General features: G+C 42.9%; 1 protein-coding gene across 1 annotated transcript in view; it reads right to left on the minus strand.

Annotated features, from left to right (window-relative positions):
- The window catches only part of PLCL1 (phospholipase C like 1 (inactive)), a 359,068-nt gene extending 352,827 nt beyond the window's left edge, over positions 1-6,241 (minus strand). The window contains exon 1 of the mRNA XM_022567333.3: positions 5,555-6,241. Coding sequence (XP_022423041.2) covers positions 5,555-5,878 — 324 coding nt within the window. The 5' untranslated portion in view covers positions 5,879-6,241. The remainder of the gene's footprint in view (positions 1-5,554) is intronic.
- Between the last annotated feature and the right edge of the window lie 8,342 nt (positions 6,242-14,583).

The following is a 14,583-nucleotide window of genomic DNA, read 5'->3' on the forward strand; positions in this document are numbered from 1 at the left end:
CTCATATGGTTATTGTGAGGATTGAGTGAATTAATACACATTAACTGAACAATGCCAGACTCATAATACAACTTATATAAGCATTTGCTATAAGAAAATTTCTCAATAGGAAAATCTCTGCAAGATGTACTAGGTGTTTTATCTATTAGATTAAACATCAAAATAAGCATTTAATTATTAATAACATATCTAAATATATAATAATTATAGCATGGAATCAATAATTCCAAAGTATTTCAAAAGGGGAGTTCACTAAATGCTGAAGATGTCTTTGCATCTTGCATGTCAGTCTCCAGGGGGAGCACAGACTCTGCCAACCTTCATCCCCCACTTCTGCCCCTACTACCGCCTCCAAAATTTAGTCATGATAAATGGTTACAGGACTGCAAGTTCAAGGACATTGATAGACTCTGTTTTGTGGAGGTGAAGTTTTCAAAGGAGATAAAGGTCAGAGTGCACATGGCGTGGTATCCTCTTTCTCCCCTCACCCAACAACGTGCTGACCTGAAGGGGAGCAGAGCAAGGCAGTTTACACTCACTCTTCCCACACAGTTGCCCTTTTCCTGAGCCAGACCCTAACCCAGCCTGAGCCAAGGGAGGTTTGGAGGGGAAACACATTCTCCTCCTGCTGACTCCTTATTCTCTAGCCCGATGGGGTGAGCTCCTGCGCAGCCCACCCTCGTCATCAGCTGTCAGATCTGAGATGAAAGACATGGGCTTTAAGAACACAGGCTACTTGGCCTGCTTTGGTTTGAAATCACTTGAGCCTCAGAGAAAAGTACCTACAACATGATCAGGTCCAGCTTTCTAGAGTTCTGTCTTGTAATCTTGGTCCCAGCTAACAGTAAAGGGGTTTTTTTGTTTGTTTGGCTTTTGTCTCTTTTTTACTTCCTTGTGCTTTTATCTTCCTCAACATCTCACAGGGAAGGTGTTCTGTATATAATCTATCATTTCTAACCATTACATAGTACTATACAATGATACAAGTGTGCCTACTTATACATACTGCCTGAGCTTAGTCTAGTATAGATTTAGCACCTGTTCACAGGCTTTTGAACAAGTCAGTGTGAAAGAGTTAAGAAAGCAGATATTACCTTTCAAAGATTTTAAACTTTTGAATACAAAGTTGTGTGGTTAAGGAAAAACACAATATCCTTGCCAGTAACAGGTGTCATAAATTCACAAATACAAATTAAGAAATCTTTAGGAACTAAGCACACTTACTAAAATAGTTTAGTTGTTATGTTGTTTTGTTTTGGATGGATTATATTGTTTTCAAAATTAACTTGCCTTTCTTCTTCCTGGAGTGACAATGATAATATAAATATGATTCTTTTCTACTCACAATGTACAATCCTACTTATCTCAAAATAATGCTAGTTTAATCTGCCAAGCTGCTCTACCTTTTAAAATACAGTACAGGCCTAACAAAATGACCAAAGACAAAAGGAACAGCAATCCCTTTCTAGAGTCATCCATTTCCAGGTGTTCTGAATTGGAGAGGTGGAGCTGAGACAAGATAGTTTACCCACAAGCCTGGGAGCCGAAGAATATGCCACGTTCTTAGATGTTCATGTTGTTTCTAACCTAAAAAAGTATTCATGGATTATGGGCTTTCTGCATCTGAGAATCAGCATGTTAAGCAGACATGGGTATGAATCCTGACTCCACATTGTATCAGTAGCTGTCCATGCCTCCCTTCTCTACTTTAAAGAGTTTGCTATGAGGATTGATTATAATGTATGAAAGCTCCTAGTTTAGTACTTGACTCATAGTAGGCAGCATTTCATAAAAGTGAATAAAATTTCCCTTGCCCGTTTGAGGAGAGCCATAATTTTTACATGGGTCAACAGGTACCCAAGGTGCATTTTTGAGGCTGCAGCTCAGAAACTCACTACACCAGCCCCACAATGAACATGACAGAATGAGACTGGCCATAATATAAAATAAGAGACATGAACAACATGGAAGTCACTACTCTAGCTGCTTCAGTGCACGTCTCAGCACCTCATTTCCAACTCCTATCTTCATCCCACACATCTATGTCCATGGGATCCAAGTGATAATTTCTTCTCAAGAATTCGTACTGAAGTAGAATCAAAAGGAAATCGAAAAAAGTAGAATTCTTCAATACATTACATATAGTGGGAGCCAAATCAACTGCTTTTTTTTCCTTTGGTCGCACAGTATGTGGGATCTCAGTTCCCCAGCCAGGGATCATACCCGCGCCCCCTGCATTGGAAGTGCAGCGTCCCACAACTGCTCTTTTATATCTCAATTCCTGCCATCTGGCATAAGGAATAAGCTACACCGCTTTCTGTTTCCAAAAATTTCTATTATAGAGTTATAGAGCTGTAAACTATAATCTAAATGTTAAATATTTTAAATGTATAAATTTGATATCAAGTACCAGATAGTTAAATGGTCTAATTCCTTAAGTAGAAATATATTTGAACCTACAACAGCACATAATTTTTAGATATTATCAACCTTGCATGTAACTAACTTGTCATGAAGAAGCAATTTTAAACCACAAGTCATGAAGAAGCAATTAAGATGGAGTCTATTGCAATATTGTGGTATATAACAATGCACTTACCAAAAAACATGCAACATTTATCAACGTCAATGCTGTCCAAAAGCTCACACAGAAAAACACAGGGAAAAAATGGACAGGTTAAAGAGAACCTAGTTTAACGCTCACCTTAAATTTTTTAAAACTTAGAACTGGGCATATAAGGGAAGAAACATAATTATAGTAGAAAGAAGACTTTCCAAAGATGTGTAAAGATAAATGCTATTGTTTTCATCAGCTCAGAATGAAATTGTTTTCTCAACTAAACACATATTTTCGCAAATTAGGGAGGGCAAATTTACTGAAAACATTCCTTTTATTAATATACAAGACAGTCTGTTTTCTGGCATGATAGAGGAATGCACTATTCTGATTTATCTAATATCCATGTTTATAGAGAATTAGCAGTCAAACAATTAGACTAGAAACAATACCTAAATTGAGCTGAAAATAATTTGATATTTGATGATTCACAATCTTTCAGTGGCTCAGAGTTATGATCATGAATATCAATTATCCCTGTACTAAGGCTGTTTGGAACAGCATTTAATAGTTTGATTAATATAAAATGTACTAGAGCCTTTCTTTTTTGTGTATGTTTCAGTGCCAAATAAAAAGAACTCTTGGCAAAACTATGAAGAATGCAATCTTTTCTCAATACAGAACATGTGCTACTTATTTCTTATATGATCTAGACCTTTTTTAGAAATTCTCATTTTTACTATGCTAAAGTGAACAAACCATGGGGCAGCAGATTCAAGATGTCAACAGAAAGGTCCCTGATCTCAGAGAGGGAGTGGCACAGAGTCCACCAACTGCCTCTTTCCCCACTGTAAGATAATGAAGGGCTCTGGGAATAGACCCCAAGGACTGCTACCCACCAATGACCTACCAGGTTATCCTTGAAGATTAACAGACCCACCACAATGACCTTAGACAACCCTCTAGACATCAAAATGTTTGGAGCAAATCTGAAGATATGAGGCCTGTAAACTCTAGAGAAACTTTATTACATAAGTCAGCAGCATCAGTAGTTCACCACAGATAAGTACAGATACATATGCTTATATATACATGGAATATTACTGGAAGGATACACAAGAAAGTGTTAACAGCTATGGGGGTGGACCATGTAAGTGGGAATGTGGAGTGGATGGGAGTTTTCCCTTCAAACTCCTTTGCAACATTTGTTTCTATCATATGCATATATTACTTTTTCAATAAGAGTTAAAGATAATAATAATAATTCACTTCATTTTCTGGTATCTTTAATTTTAAAGGTCATTTATTAAATATTTATTTTACTATTAAATAGGGAAAGAATCAAGCTGCTACTCTGTTGTCTCCCTCCTTTTTTGTCACAAAAAGAAACTTCAAAACAACAGAGGCATCATTACTTAGCAAGGACTCTTCTGAGAATATCAATCAGCACATAACTAAAAGTTAAAAATTGCAAGCTTAGCTGCAAGAATTTGTATATTCCTTTATGCTCTGTTACTTTCATTTTTTACAACACAACAAAAAAGCCCACTGCTTTTTATGATGGTATATTTTAAACTATCTTGAGGCTCTTGTTTTCACACAACACGTGTAGTGTCTATATTTTAGATTCCAAAATGTGTGCTATCTAATTGTGATTTTTTTTAAGATTCAAAACAATATGCTTTCTGACCTGTGGGTTAAAAGGAAAAAAAGTGATCATTTCCTTTTTATCCAAATTCACACCCAGAATAGAACACTTCTTTTCACATAATCTGAAAGTCACAAAATAACAGAAACTACTACAAGTCATTTGTAACTACCACCCACTCTTCTTTTAATATAGAAATCTCCCTGTGTGGCTTTAAACTTCCATGTGTCAGTACTGGGGAAAAGCCTAGACTATACTTGGAGCTGGCTGGATGGACTAAGGGAGCAGTCTACCCACACCGGCACTAGGAGCTCCAGTTTAGAGCCTGAGAAAGAGACACGTATTATGTGGTGTATACACAGCTTAAACTTGAGCAAGGGTTTTTAATGTATTAACACAAGCACATTGAATAGTAAGTAGTTCCAAGTCCATCCTTCATTATCATCTTTGGCTTACTTTTACATGGAAGTAGTTTCATACTGACTGTTCTACCAAGATCGGTTTTAACGTCACGTACCGAAGATTACCCACATGCATTTACGCTAAAAGGCCCTTTTCCAAAGCCTGTGGAAGGGTTCTGACTTCCAGGGGACCTTATCCCGATGTCATGAAATCTCAAACAGGAAACAAGCCCCAAGTGGAAGGAAGATGGATGGAGAGAAACCCTGACTGGTAGTTGAGGGGTCGAGAAGCGTTTTCCCTGCATGTGGTGGTAACCACAAGGACCCGGGGTGCTGCTTGGTGGATTGGTTGCTTTTCGGTTGCGCTCTCTGCAGCGCGGAAACTCTGGGCTCCAACATCGCTCTTTACTTTGCTGCAGGGGCCACTGAAAACTCTGCCTGCCTACGGGGAAAGCTCACGCTTCGTGAGATCTCAGGACAGTTTGAGTCTCGAGGGTTTGGGGTTTTTTGTTTTGTTTTGTTTTGCTTCACTTGAGGGTAAACTGTGCATTTCCTTTACTGTGCGGCAAAAGCTAACTTCTCGTTGGAGAGCAGTGCACAACCATCCCGCGGGTCTGCATTTATACTGAGTCCTCCCTTCCTCCGCATATCAACGGCTTAGCGAAACTTTCAGAGAAGATGAGGAAAAGCATCCATCAAAACGCAAAGACGCAGAACGGAACTTTTCCTCCTCTGTCAAGAAAAAAAAAGTCACTTCTGCTTCTCACAGCCAAGAACTGAGTCTGGGAACCTCCGGACAAGGAAGGAAGGTTCGGTAATGAAGGGGATGGGAGAAAACAATGCTAAGCCTGCGTGGCCTCCGGACACCATACATCCTGCCCCGGCCCGTGACCCATCCACGGTCCACCATCCACACCCACGCTCCCGGGGCCGCGCGGCCTCGCTTACCTTGATGATGCTGCTGCGCCGGGGGGTCGCCCGCGCAGCCTCCAGGAGGCCGGCCTCGCTGTCCGCCGGGGCCCCGGCAGCGCTGGGCAGCGCGACCCCGCTGCGACGGTCCCTCCACTGGCCCCCAGGGGCCGCCGCCACGCCGTCCCCGGAGGCGGCGTCCGGGCCCACTCGGGGGTCGTCTTCGCTCCCGGCCGCGTCTGTCGGCGCTGGACCCTCCCTGCTGGCTGCGCCCTCGGCCATAGCCGAGCGCGTTTCGGGCTCCCCGGGGGGAGGCGGCACGCCCGGCAGCGGAGTCCAGCCGCTGGGCACGGGTGCGCTCATGCACCGGGAGGCGACCGCGCCAGACTTTGTTTCACCGCCCGGTGGCTGCGGCGGTGGCGGCAACTTTCTGGAGAGGAGACATCGCTCGAGTAGAGACGTCCGCGGGCTTTGATCCAGGAGGCCGGCAGTCCTTGGGGGGACCGCGGCGGGAGTGAGATGTGAGCGGCAGGGAGAAGGAGAGGCGAAAAGGAGAGGGAGGTGTCCGAAACGTGATGCAAACGCCCGCTCTGCGCCAGACAAAAGGCATCGGGCGCCTGGCCGGGCTGCCTCTGAGGCCGGGACGCGAGCGGCCTGAGAAGGGCTGGAGCCCGGCGACCGCTGCCCGGCGCACCAACCACCTGCCCGCGGATGGCGGCGCAGTGGCCCCAGGAAGTGCGGCGGCTGCGGCAGCGGCGGCGGCGGCGGCGGCGGCGGCGGCGGCGGCGGCGGCGGCGGCGGCGGCGGCGGCGGCGGCGGCGGCGGCGGCGGCGGCGGCGACCTCCACTCCGCTCTGTTGTGACAGGGAGGGAAGGACTTGTTTTGACAGCCCGTGGGGATTGGCAGGCGTCTGGGCCTCTTAGGAGCCTCGCCTCGCCGAGGGGGGGGTCGGCCCGACCAATCCCCACTAGGGAGGGGTGTGCCCAAGCGCGAAGAATGGAATGTGTTCTCTAACCGGGAGCCGACCCAGACGGGCTTGTGTACTCGAGTGGGGTGTGAGAGCGCGCGTGTGCGCACCCGGAGGCGCTCCGTGTGTATTTTCGGAAGTTTAGATGTTCGAAACGAACCTGAAGTTGCAACAAAATCCGGGGATGGGACAGAGGCGGGGGAAAGGAAACCTTCCTTTGCAAAGCAAAGCAATTTGGAGGAAATGGGGTGTTGAGTATTAAGGTCAAAGCCTTTGGGGTGACGCGGAGTGCAGCTTCGCACCATCAGGGGTTAATTGCAGCCTCTCACCTTTAGAAGTTAAGTCCATGCAGAGATAAATTAGGGTTTACTGGGACCCTGTTGTTGGATAATTTGCTTCAGTTTCCGTGTAAACATCTTCAGTTCACTCTGCAATGTGAATAAATATGACAAGGAAATGGAATCAGATAAAAAGAGGTGAGGGTAATAGGAAGCCAAACCAACTAAATCCTCTGGTGAGTGGCTCCTCACAAAGCGTAGATATGATGCATGTTGGCTAAGCACAAGGTGAGGTAGGGGATTTAATCTCTATCCTAAAATATCCCTATTTGATAATGAATGGTTCAACCTCCTTTCTCTAGATAATCCTATATAAACATATTTTGCCTCATTTCCAGCAAGTTAGCAAGAGGAGCGATATCCTTGAATGATGCATTAAGGCAGTGAAATTAACCACAGAATGTTCAAATAGGTGAAAAAAGGATGGCTCTGAGGTTCCCTAGTAGGACAGAAGATTTGACATTTTAATTTAAAGGCTTTTTAATATTAGAATCTCTGTTAAACCTTATTTATAACATTAAATTATATTTTAATTATTAATAATTTTATAATTTGAGATGTTACTTGTTCCTTTGACTAAGAACATGAGAAATTCTTCAGCCTTTTAGACCCAGAATTTGTTAGAATGTCAGAATTTTAGAGATGCAAGGGGATTTAGGGATCATCTAGCACAACCCTTTTATTTTACAGATGAGAAGAAGGCCCACAGAGCTTTAGTTTCTTGTCTACTAGTTAGTGCAGGAGGTGAAATTAGAATCTGCCACTTAACTCCTCAGGTAATCTCTTCACTACTTTATCTGGCTCCTCTGGGGCTGCAAGCAGCCAGAACTAGATGAGGCCCTTGGGAGTTTTCAGACTTGACATTTACCAACTTTTAGGGAAGACTGAGAAGGCTTGATTTTACCTTTTCTTTAAATATAAATGCAGCCTGGTAATGAATGTACCAGATTAGCAATCTCTGGTTTTAGAACCAACACCACCCTCTAGTGAGATTCTGAGAACTGCATCCATAATAGCAAATGCTTTTTTCTTTCTTTCTCATATGTAAAAGACAGGAGAGGAAACTCAGTTAGTTTCCTTTCAACTGATCTGCCCTTATAACCCACAGACAAGAGGAAGTAGAAGGTCACCCAGACTTACAACAACCATACATGTCCTTCATCTTCAGAAATATTTTTACTTGCTATACTCACAAATATAACCTATTTTAACCTACCACTTTTTTCTTTGGTATTCAAGTATTACTATGTTTTATTTCTGTCTTCTACAGTTGCTTTCAGAGCTGTATTTTTCTGTGTTACCCTCATAAAAATTGCATTCTTGGGTTGTCCTCTGAAAAATGTAAAACTGTGGTTATCTCACTCATCATCTTGTTCTATGATATTAATGTCATTTACAGGGATTTCCCATGTAAATGGTTTGTGTATACCATCCTGATATTATTTTTTAATATTAAAATTAGTGTCACCAGGGGCTTCCCTGGTGGCGCAGTGGTTGAGAGTCCACCTGCCAATGCAGGGAACACGGATTCGTGCCCCGGTCCGGGAAGATCCCACATGCCACGGAGCGGCTAGGCCTGTGAGCCATGGCCACTGAGCCTGCGTGTCCGGAGCCTGTGCTCCGCAACGGGAGAGGCCACAACAGTGAGAGGCCCGCGTACCACAAAAAAAAAAAAAGAAAAATTAGTGTCACCTTACTAACATTTACAGTCAGTGATATTCAAAAAAATAAACCAGAAAGTATAGCATGCAGTGTATAAAATTTTTTTTGTGTTTCAACTAGATGATGGCCAATTGAAATCTTCTCTTATCTCTTTTCTCCCTTAGCAGCCTTCTCTCTCACCCTCATGTGAAGGCAAACACACACACACACACACACACACACACATCTTTGCTCTGAGCATCTGTTCAGACTGTTGTCTAATTCATTCTGCCTTGAGAATATAGTTGGACCCTGATATATCAAGTCTTTCATACTGTTGTCCTCTAGCATAAGCTCAGAAGGCTTCTCTTGATATTCATGTTTGCAGTTTAAAAATAAAGAACCCTCCATTGAACCTGCTCCTACCCATACACAGATTCTACTCTGTGGCCCCACTCCCAAGACTGAGAGCAAGGTGTAGCCAGACTCGGTCAGATCAGCAGCCATATAAACACTCCTACCCTCCATTTAAAAAAAAAACCCTTTCCAAGTTACTATGACCCACAACTCCTGTCTCCCAATCATTCACCAAGTAATGTGACAACCACTTCATGGGCAAATTGGAAGTTGGGGGAATGGGAGGGAGAGGGAGAAGGGATGTGAGTAAGAATCATAAATTGTCAATTCAAATATCACCACCTCAGAGAGGTCTTCTCTGACCCCAAGTCTCAAGTTGCCCCTTCAACCTCACACACATACCATGTTACTCATATTATTCTGTTTTCTCATAGGATTTTATCACTGTAAATAAACTGTCCTGTCCATGGAATTGTTTACTTATATAGTCTTTCACGCTGACCTCCTATCTCTGCCCCACTGAAATGGAGAATGTAATCTCCATGTGCATAAAAAACTTGCCTATTTTGTTCAGTGCTGTACCTCCAGCTCCCAAAACCATGCCTGGCAGAGTAGGTGCTCAATAAATATTTGTGGACAGAATCTTTACATTTGCAGTCCTCTAGCTGAATAAAACAACCACTTCTGATAAAGAAAAAGGGCTCTGTCACTGAGGACTTCTTATTGTCAAGGATCCTGGAATTCCATCCTAGGGCAAAACTCAGAGCAGACCCAAAGCAAGTAGTTGCAAAATTAGAAGGATGCTTATAAATTGGAGTAACATGAAATCTAGAATTGGACTGAAAAACAACTGATGGGAACCTAGCCAGCTGCAGCAAACCTGAAAATACCTAGCCCAGAACTGAAGGCTTGGTATGTCAATGTAGTCCTTCCAGCTCAGGTTAGTCACTTCAGAACCCTGGGCCTAAGAAAAATCCAGTGAGAATAGTAAGACTTTCCATACATTACCAGGAAATCACAGTTGGGAAGAGAACTTATCACTGCTTTCTATGTACCAGGTAATCCTCTATGAAGAATTCTTTACAGATAAGGAAACATAGGATCAAAAGGGTCAATTCACTTGCTCAAGTGACAAAACCAGGATTTGAGTCCCAGATGATGACTTTGAAGCTTGTGGCTCTTTGTACTACACAAGGCTCTCATAGGGTACAAGTCCCGGGATGGTCCTGGAGACTTCAGTTATTCTGAAGAACCACTCCTTCAAATCTGGGACCACTCACATTAGGCACAACTACCTCTTCTCTTAACACCAGCTTTACCTCTGTTTCATCATGATGGAGTATAAGGCTGACTGATTCATCAGTGTGTGAGGAAACACATTTATCCTGTGATCCACATATATGTAAGAAAGAATATTTTGATATTAAGAGCCAATTCAAAGATGCATTTAATATGAGTACAGCATTTTCAAATGAGCCACATATATCTTTATATTCAGTCACCGAGCTCCCCAATATACATTGTAGTCATTTTGATTTGCTAGTTCAAGAAAAAGCAATTTGCAGGGTAATTTATAGTATAAGTATTATAGTAGAGCAAATATATGCTAAGTCGATGAAAGATGAGCAAAACTTAATACAACCTCTTAAAATTCAAGATTACCTTTTCTCAACAGGTATTCCTTCATCCCTTCTATTTCAGTAACTAAAACATAAAAATCAACTACTTTCATTTCTAAGTAGGACACTCCACTTCTTGATAACAGTCCTACAAAAATGAGAAGTTACAGGGAATTCCCTGGTGGCTTACTGTTTAGGATTCCGGGCTTTCACTGCTGTGGCCCAGATTCAATCCCTGGTTAGGGAACTGAGATCCCACAAGCCACGCAGCACAGCCAAAAAAAAAAAATGAGAAGCTACTAATTGTTTAGGATAGATCTAGGTTCATCAGTTTAATAAATCTTCCAAGTACTGAAAGACAATAAATATTTAAGAAATCTCTAATTACAGACAATGTTCTTCAATGTCTGATGGCTGCTGCAAACCTGTACTACCTGCATGAAAACAGAATGCCCAGGTGTTTGTCCATTACCACTGCCCCTCAGGAATCACCCCACATAGACCCTGAGGCTAAAATATACTATCAGTAGCCCTAGGCCAGTCATCTGGGAACAGTCTGTATGTTCAGGGCAAAGGTCTTTTAAAAATAGAGTCAGTGTTGAATTATTTTCTATGTGTTAATTTACTTTGACACAGATCCTGGAGTTGGAGCTCAGGTCGTGGTTACGTTCCCTACAGATGCAGAAGCCACAAAGGCATTTATGAAAAGTACCACTAGAATGGCACTAATGATACCCCTATGAAAACTTGTTTCTCTTCTTTATTTATTTTATTTAACAACTTGAGTTGTTTCCAGGTATGGTTTTATAATATAAACCTCTTCAAATCAAACATACACCCAATGCCTGACACTTGCGATACAGGAGTGAATATGGGGTAGGTTCCTCCTCCTCCTCTTCCCCCACCCCAGGTACAAACCCCAAATCTAATTCATCCGCATGTGATGGGGATTCTTCCTCCAATTTTGCCAAGACATGAAGTTCATTAATGCTTGTCAGTATCACGTGACCCACTAGAAGAAAATATAGAGTCATATTTCTTTCTCTAATGCACTCCTTTCCTTTCATCATGATGTATTACTTTTTTAAAATTTATTTATTTTTTTTACTTCTGGCTGTGTTGGGTCTTTGTTGCTGTGCACGGGGTTTCTCTAGTTGTGGCGAGCAGGGCTACTCTTTGTTGCGGTGCGCACGCTTCTCATTGCAGTGGCTTCTCTTATTGAGGAGCACGGGTTCTAGGCGCACAGGCTTCATTAGTTGCAGCACGTGGGCTCAGGAGTTGTGGTGCATGGGCTTAGTTGCTCCGCAGCATGTGGGATCTTCCCGGACCAGATCTCAAACCCATGTCCCCTGCATTGGCAGGCGGATTCTTTTATTTATTTATTTATTTAATTTTATTTTCGGCTGCATTGGGTCTTCGTTGCTGCTCACGGGCTTTTCTCTGGTTGTGGAGAGCAGGGGCTACTCTTCGTTGCGGTGCACAGGCTTCTCACTGTGGTGGCTTCTCTTGTTTTGGAGCATGGGCTCTAGGCACGTGGGCTTCAGTAGTTGTGGCACAGGGGCTCAGTAGCTGTGGCTCGTGGGCTCTAGAGTGCAATCTCAGTAGTTGAGGCACACAGGTTTAGTTGCTCCACGGCGTGTGGGATCTTCCCGGACCAGGGCTCGAACCCGTGTCCCCTGCATTAGCAGGTGGATTCTTAACCACTGCTGGCAGGCAGATTCTTAACCACTGCACAACCAGGGAAGTCCTGATCATGATGTATTACTCTTATACCTATTTTGTTAGCCTTATTATGCCTTTGCTGTAGCCTACCTCAAATCTTTTGGAAGAAACAGAGTGAGATATTTAAATAAGCACAAAATCATAATGCATGTTCTAAATTAAAATGTAAGACAAGAGTAAAGTATGGTCTCTTTCGTAAGCACTTCTTGGCTCCAAATAAGTTTTCAGGTGTATAACTCTGGTTTAGCACAAGTTTATCTGCTTTATTAAAATGAGGAAATTAGAGAGTGGATCCTTTCTTTAAAAACATAAATTTCCCTTAAGAAGCCAAATGTCTAGTGAAAACTGGATTGCTAGCATTTGCTCTGTCATTAACCTCTGTGAGAATCTCACAGTTCCCACCCTCACTGACTCAAATAGGTCACCATGGGCACAGTGCCTCTACCCTTAACCCACAGTGGAGGAGCAACAGCTGTTGAACTGCACTTGGGAATTTTGCCATTCTCTGCTCTTTATAAAATGTCCTGGTGAAACTGTTCAGATAATGTCACAATTGTTTTCAAAGGTTAGGGGAGGGACTTCCCTGGTGGTGCAGTGGTTAAGAATCCGCCTGCCAATGCAGGGGACACGGGTTCGAGCCCTGGTCCGGGAAGATCCCACATGCCGCAGAGCAACTAAGCCCATGTGCCACAACTACTGAAGCCTGTGTGCCTAGAGATCGTGCTCCGGAACAAGGGAAGCCACCGCAATGAGAAGCCTGCGCACCAGAACAAAGAGTAGCCCCTGCTTGCTGCAACTAGAGAAAGCCCGCGTGCAGCAATGAAGACCCAATGCAGCTAAAAAAAAAAAAAAAAAGAAAAAAGGAGTACCAGTGGGAACTTCCTTGGTGGTGCAGTGGTTAAGAATCCGCCTGTCAATGCAGGGGACACGGGTTCGAGCCCTGGTCCGGGAAGATCCCATATGCCGCGAAGCAACTATACCCGTGTGCCACAACTACTGAACCTGTGCTCTAGAGCTTGTGAGTCACAACTACTGAGCCCACGTGCCACAACTGCTGAAGCCCGCGCACCTACAGCCCATGCTCCGCAACAAGAGGAGCCACTGCGATGAGAAGCCCGCGCACCACAACAAAGAGTAGACGCTACTCACCGCAACTAAAGGAAGCCCGCGCACAGCAACAAAGACCCAACACAGCCAAAAAAAATAAAGATTAGGGGAAAAAAATCTTGCAAGAATCATCTGAAATATTGAGCAAAAGCACAGGACTAAAATTTAATTGAAACTGTGAAGTGAGATAACAAACAACAAACCTAGTACAATACTATAATTAGTGTAATGAGAGGTTTCAGAGCTTTCTTTAAAGTTTCTGCTAGCCAAACTGAATTTTCAATAACTAAACTGATAGCTGCAGATAGAATTTATTTGGAAGATTCTTTAGGAGCAAATACTTAAACTCTAAGCAAAAAGTACCAAACACTATTATTTTCAGGCTATCATTTCTCTCTTTTTTTTTAATTTTATTTATTTATTTTTGGCTGTGTTGGGTCTTTGTTGCTACATGCGAGCTTTCTCTACTTGCAGTGAGCAGGGGCTACTCTTTGTTGTAGTGCACGGGCTTCTCACTGCAGTGTTTTCTCTTCTTGCAGAGCACGCGCTCTAGGTGCACGGGCTTCAGTAGTTGCAGCATGTGGGCTCAGTAGTTGTGCCTCGTTGGCTCTACAGTGCAGGCTCAGTAGTTGTGGTGCATGGGCTTAGTTGCTCTGCGGCATGTGGGATCTTCCCGGACCAGGGCTCAAACCCATGTCCCCTTTATAGGCAGGCAGATTCTTAACCACTGCACCATCAGGGAAGTCCCCAGACTATCACTTCTAAAGGAAGGAATATTTTTCTGATTTTTGATAAACGTTACATTTCTCATCAACCTACTGCTATTAATTCTAAACTTCAGAGAAATAAAATATGTGGATACAATAGAATCTTACCCTTCCATCTACCTGAATTCTTCCTATATGCAAAATACAGATTAAAATGGTTTTAGTTTGTGTTCTGAAAATGTCAAGAATAGTCTGTGATCTGTGACTGAAACTAAATTAAAATAAAAAGGGGTGTCTCTTACCTGTACATCCAGAGGATGAGAAACAAACACTTAATGAATTATAAAAAATATTTTCTCTTATTTCTCATCATTAATTCTGCTCACTCACCAATCATTAACAACATTCATTATTATGATCACATAAAAATACTTCATTAATACTCTTTGTTGTAAAGCAGATCATCCTACTCTGGGAGATGTTCACTGATGCTTCTCTGTGCAAGAGTTAATACATCCTCATCCCATTGACAGCAGGCTCAGGCATGTGACTCGCTTAGGCCAATGAAAGATGAGTGGAAGAACTCCTTGTGTACAGAAGACTTAAGAGC

This window comes from Delphinapterus leucas, chromosome 8 (genome assembly GCF_059928025.1).
Source record: "Delphinapterus leucas isolate spDelLeu-1000000601 "Yukka" chromosome 8, BTC_Dleu_Yukka2, whole genome shotgun sequence".
Lineage (NCBI taxonomy): Eukaryota > Metazoa > Chordata > Mammalia > Artiodactyla > Monodontidae > Delphinapterus > Delphinapterus leucas.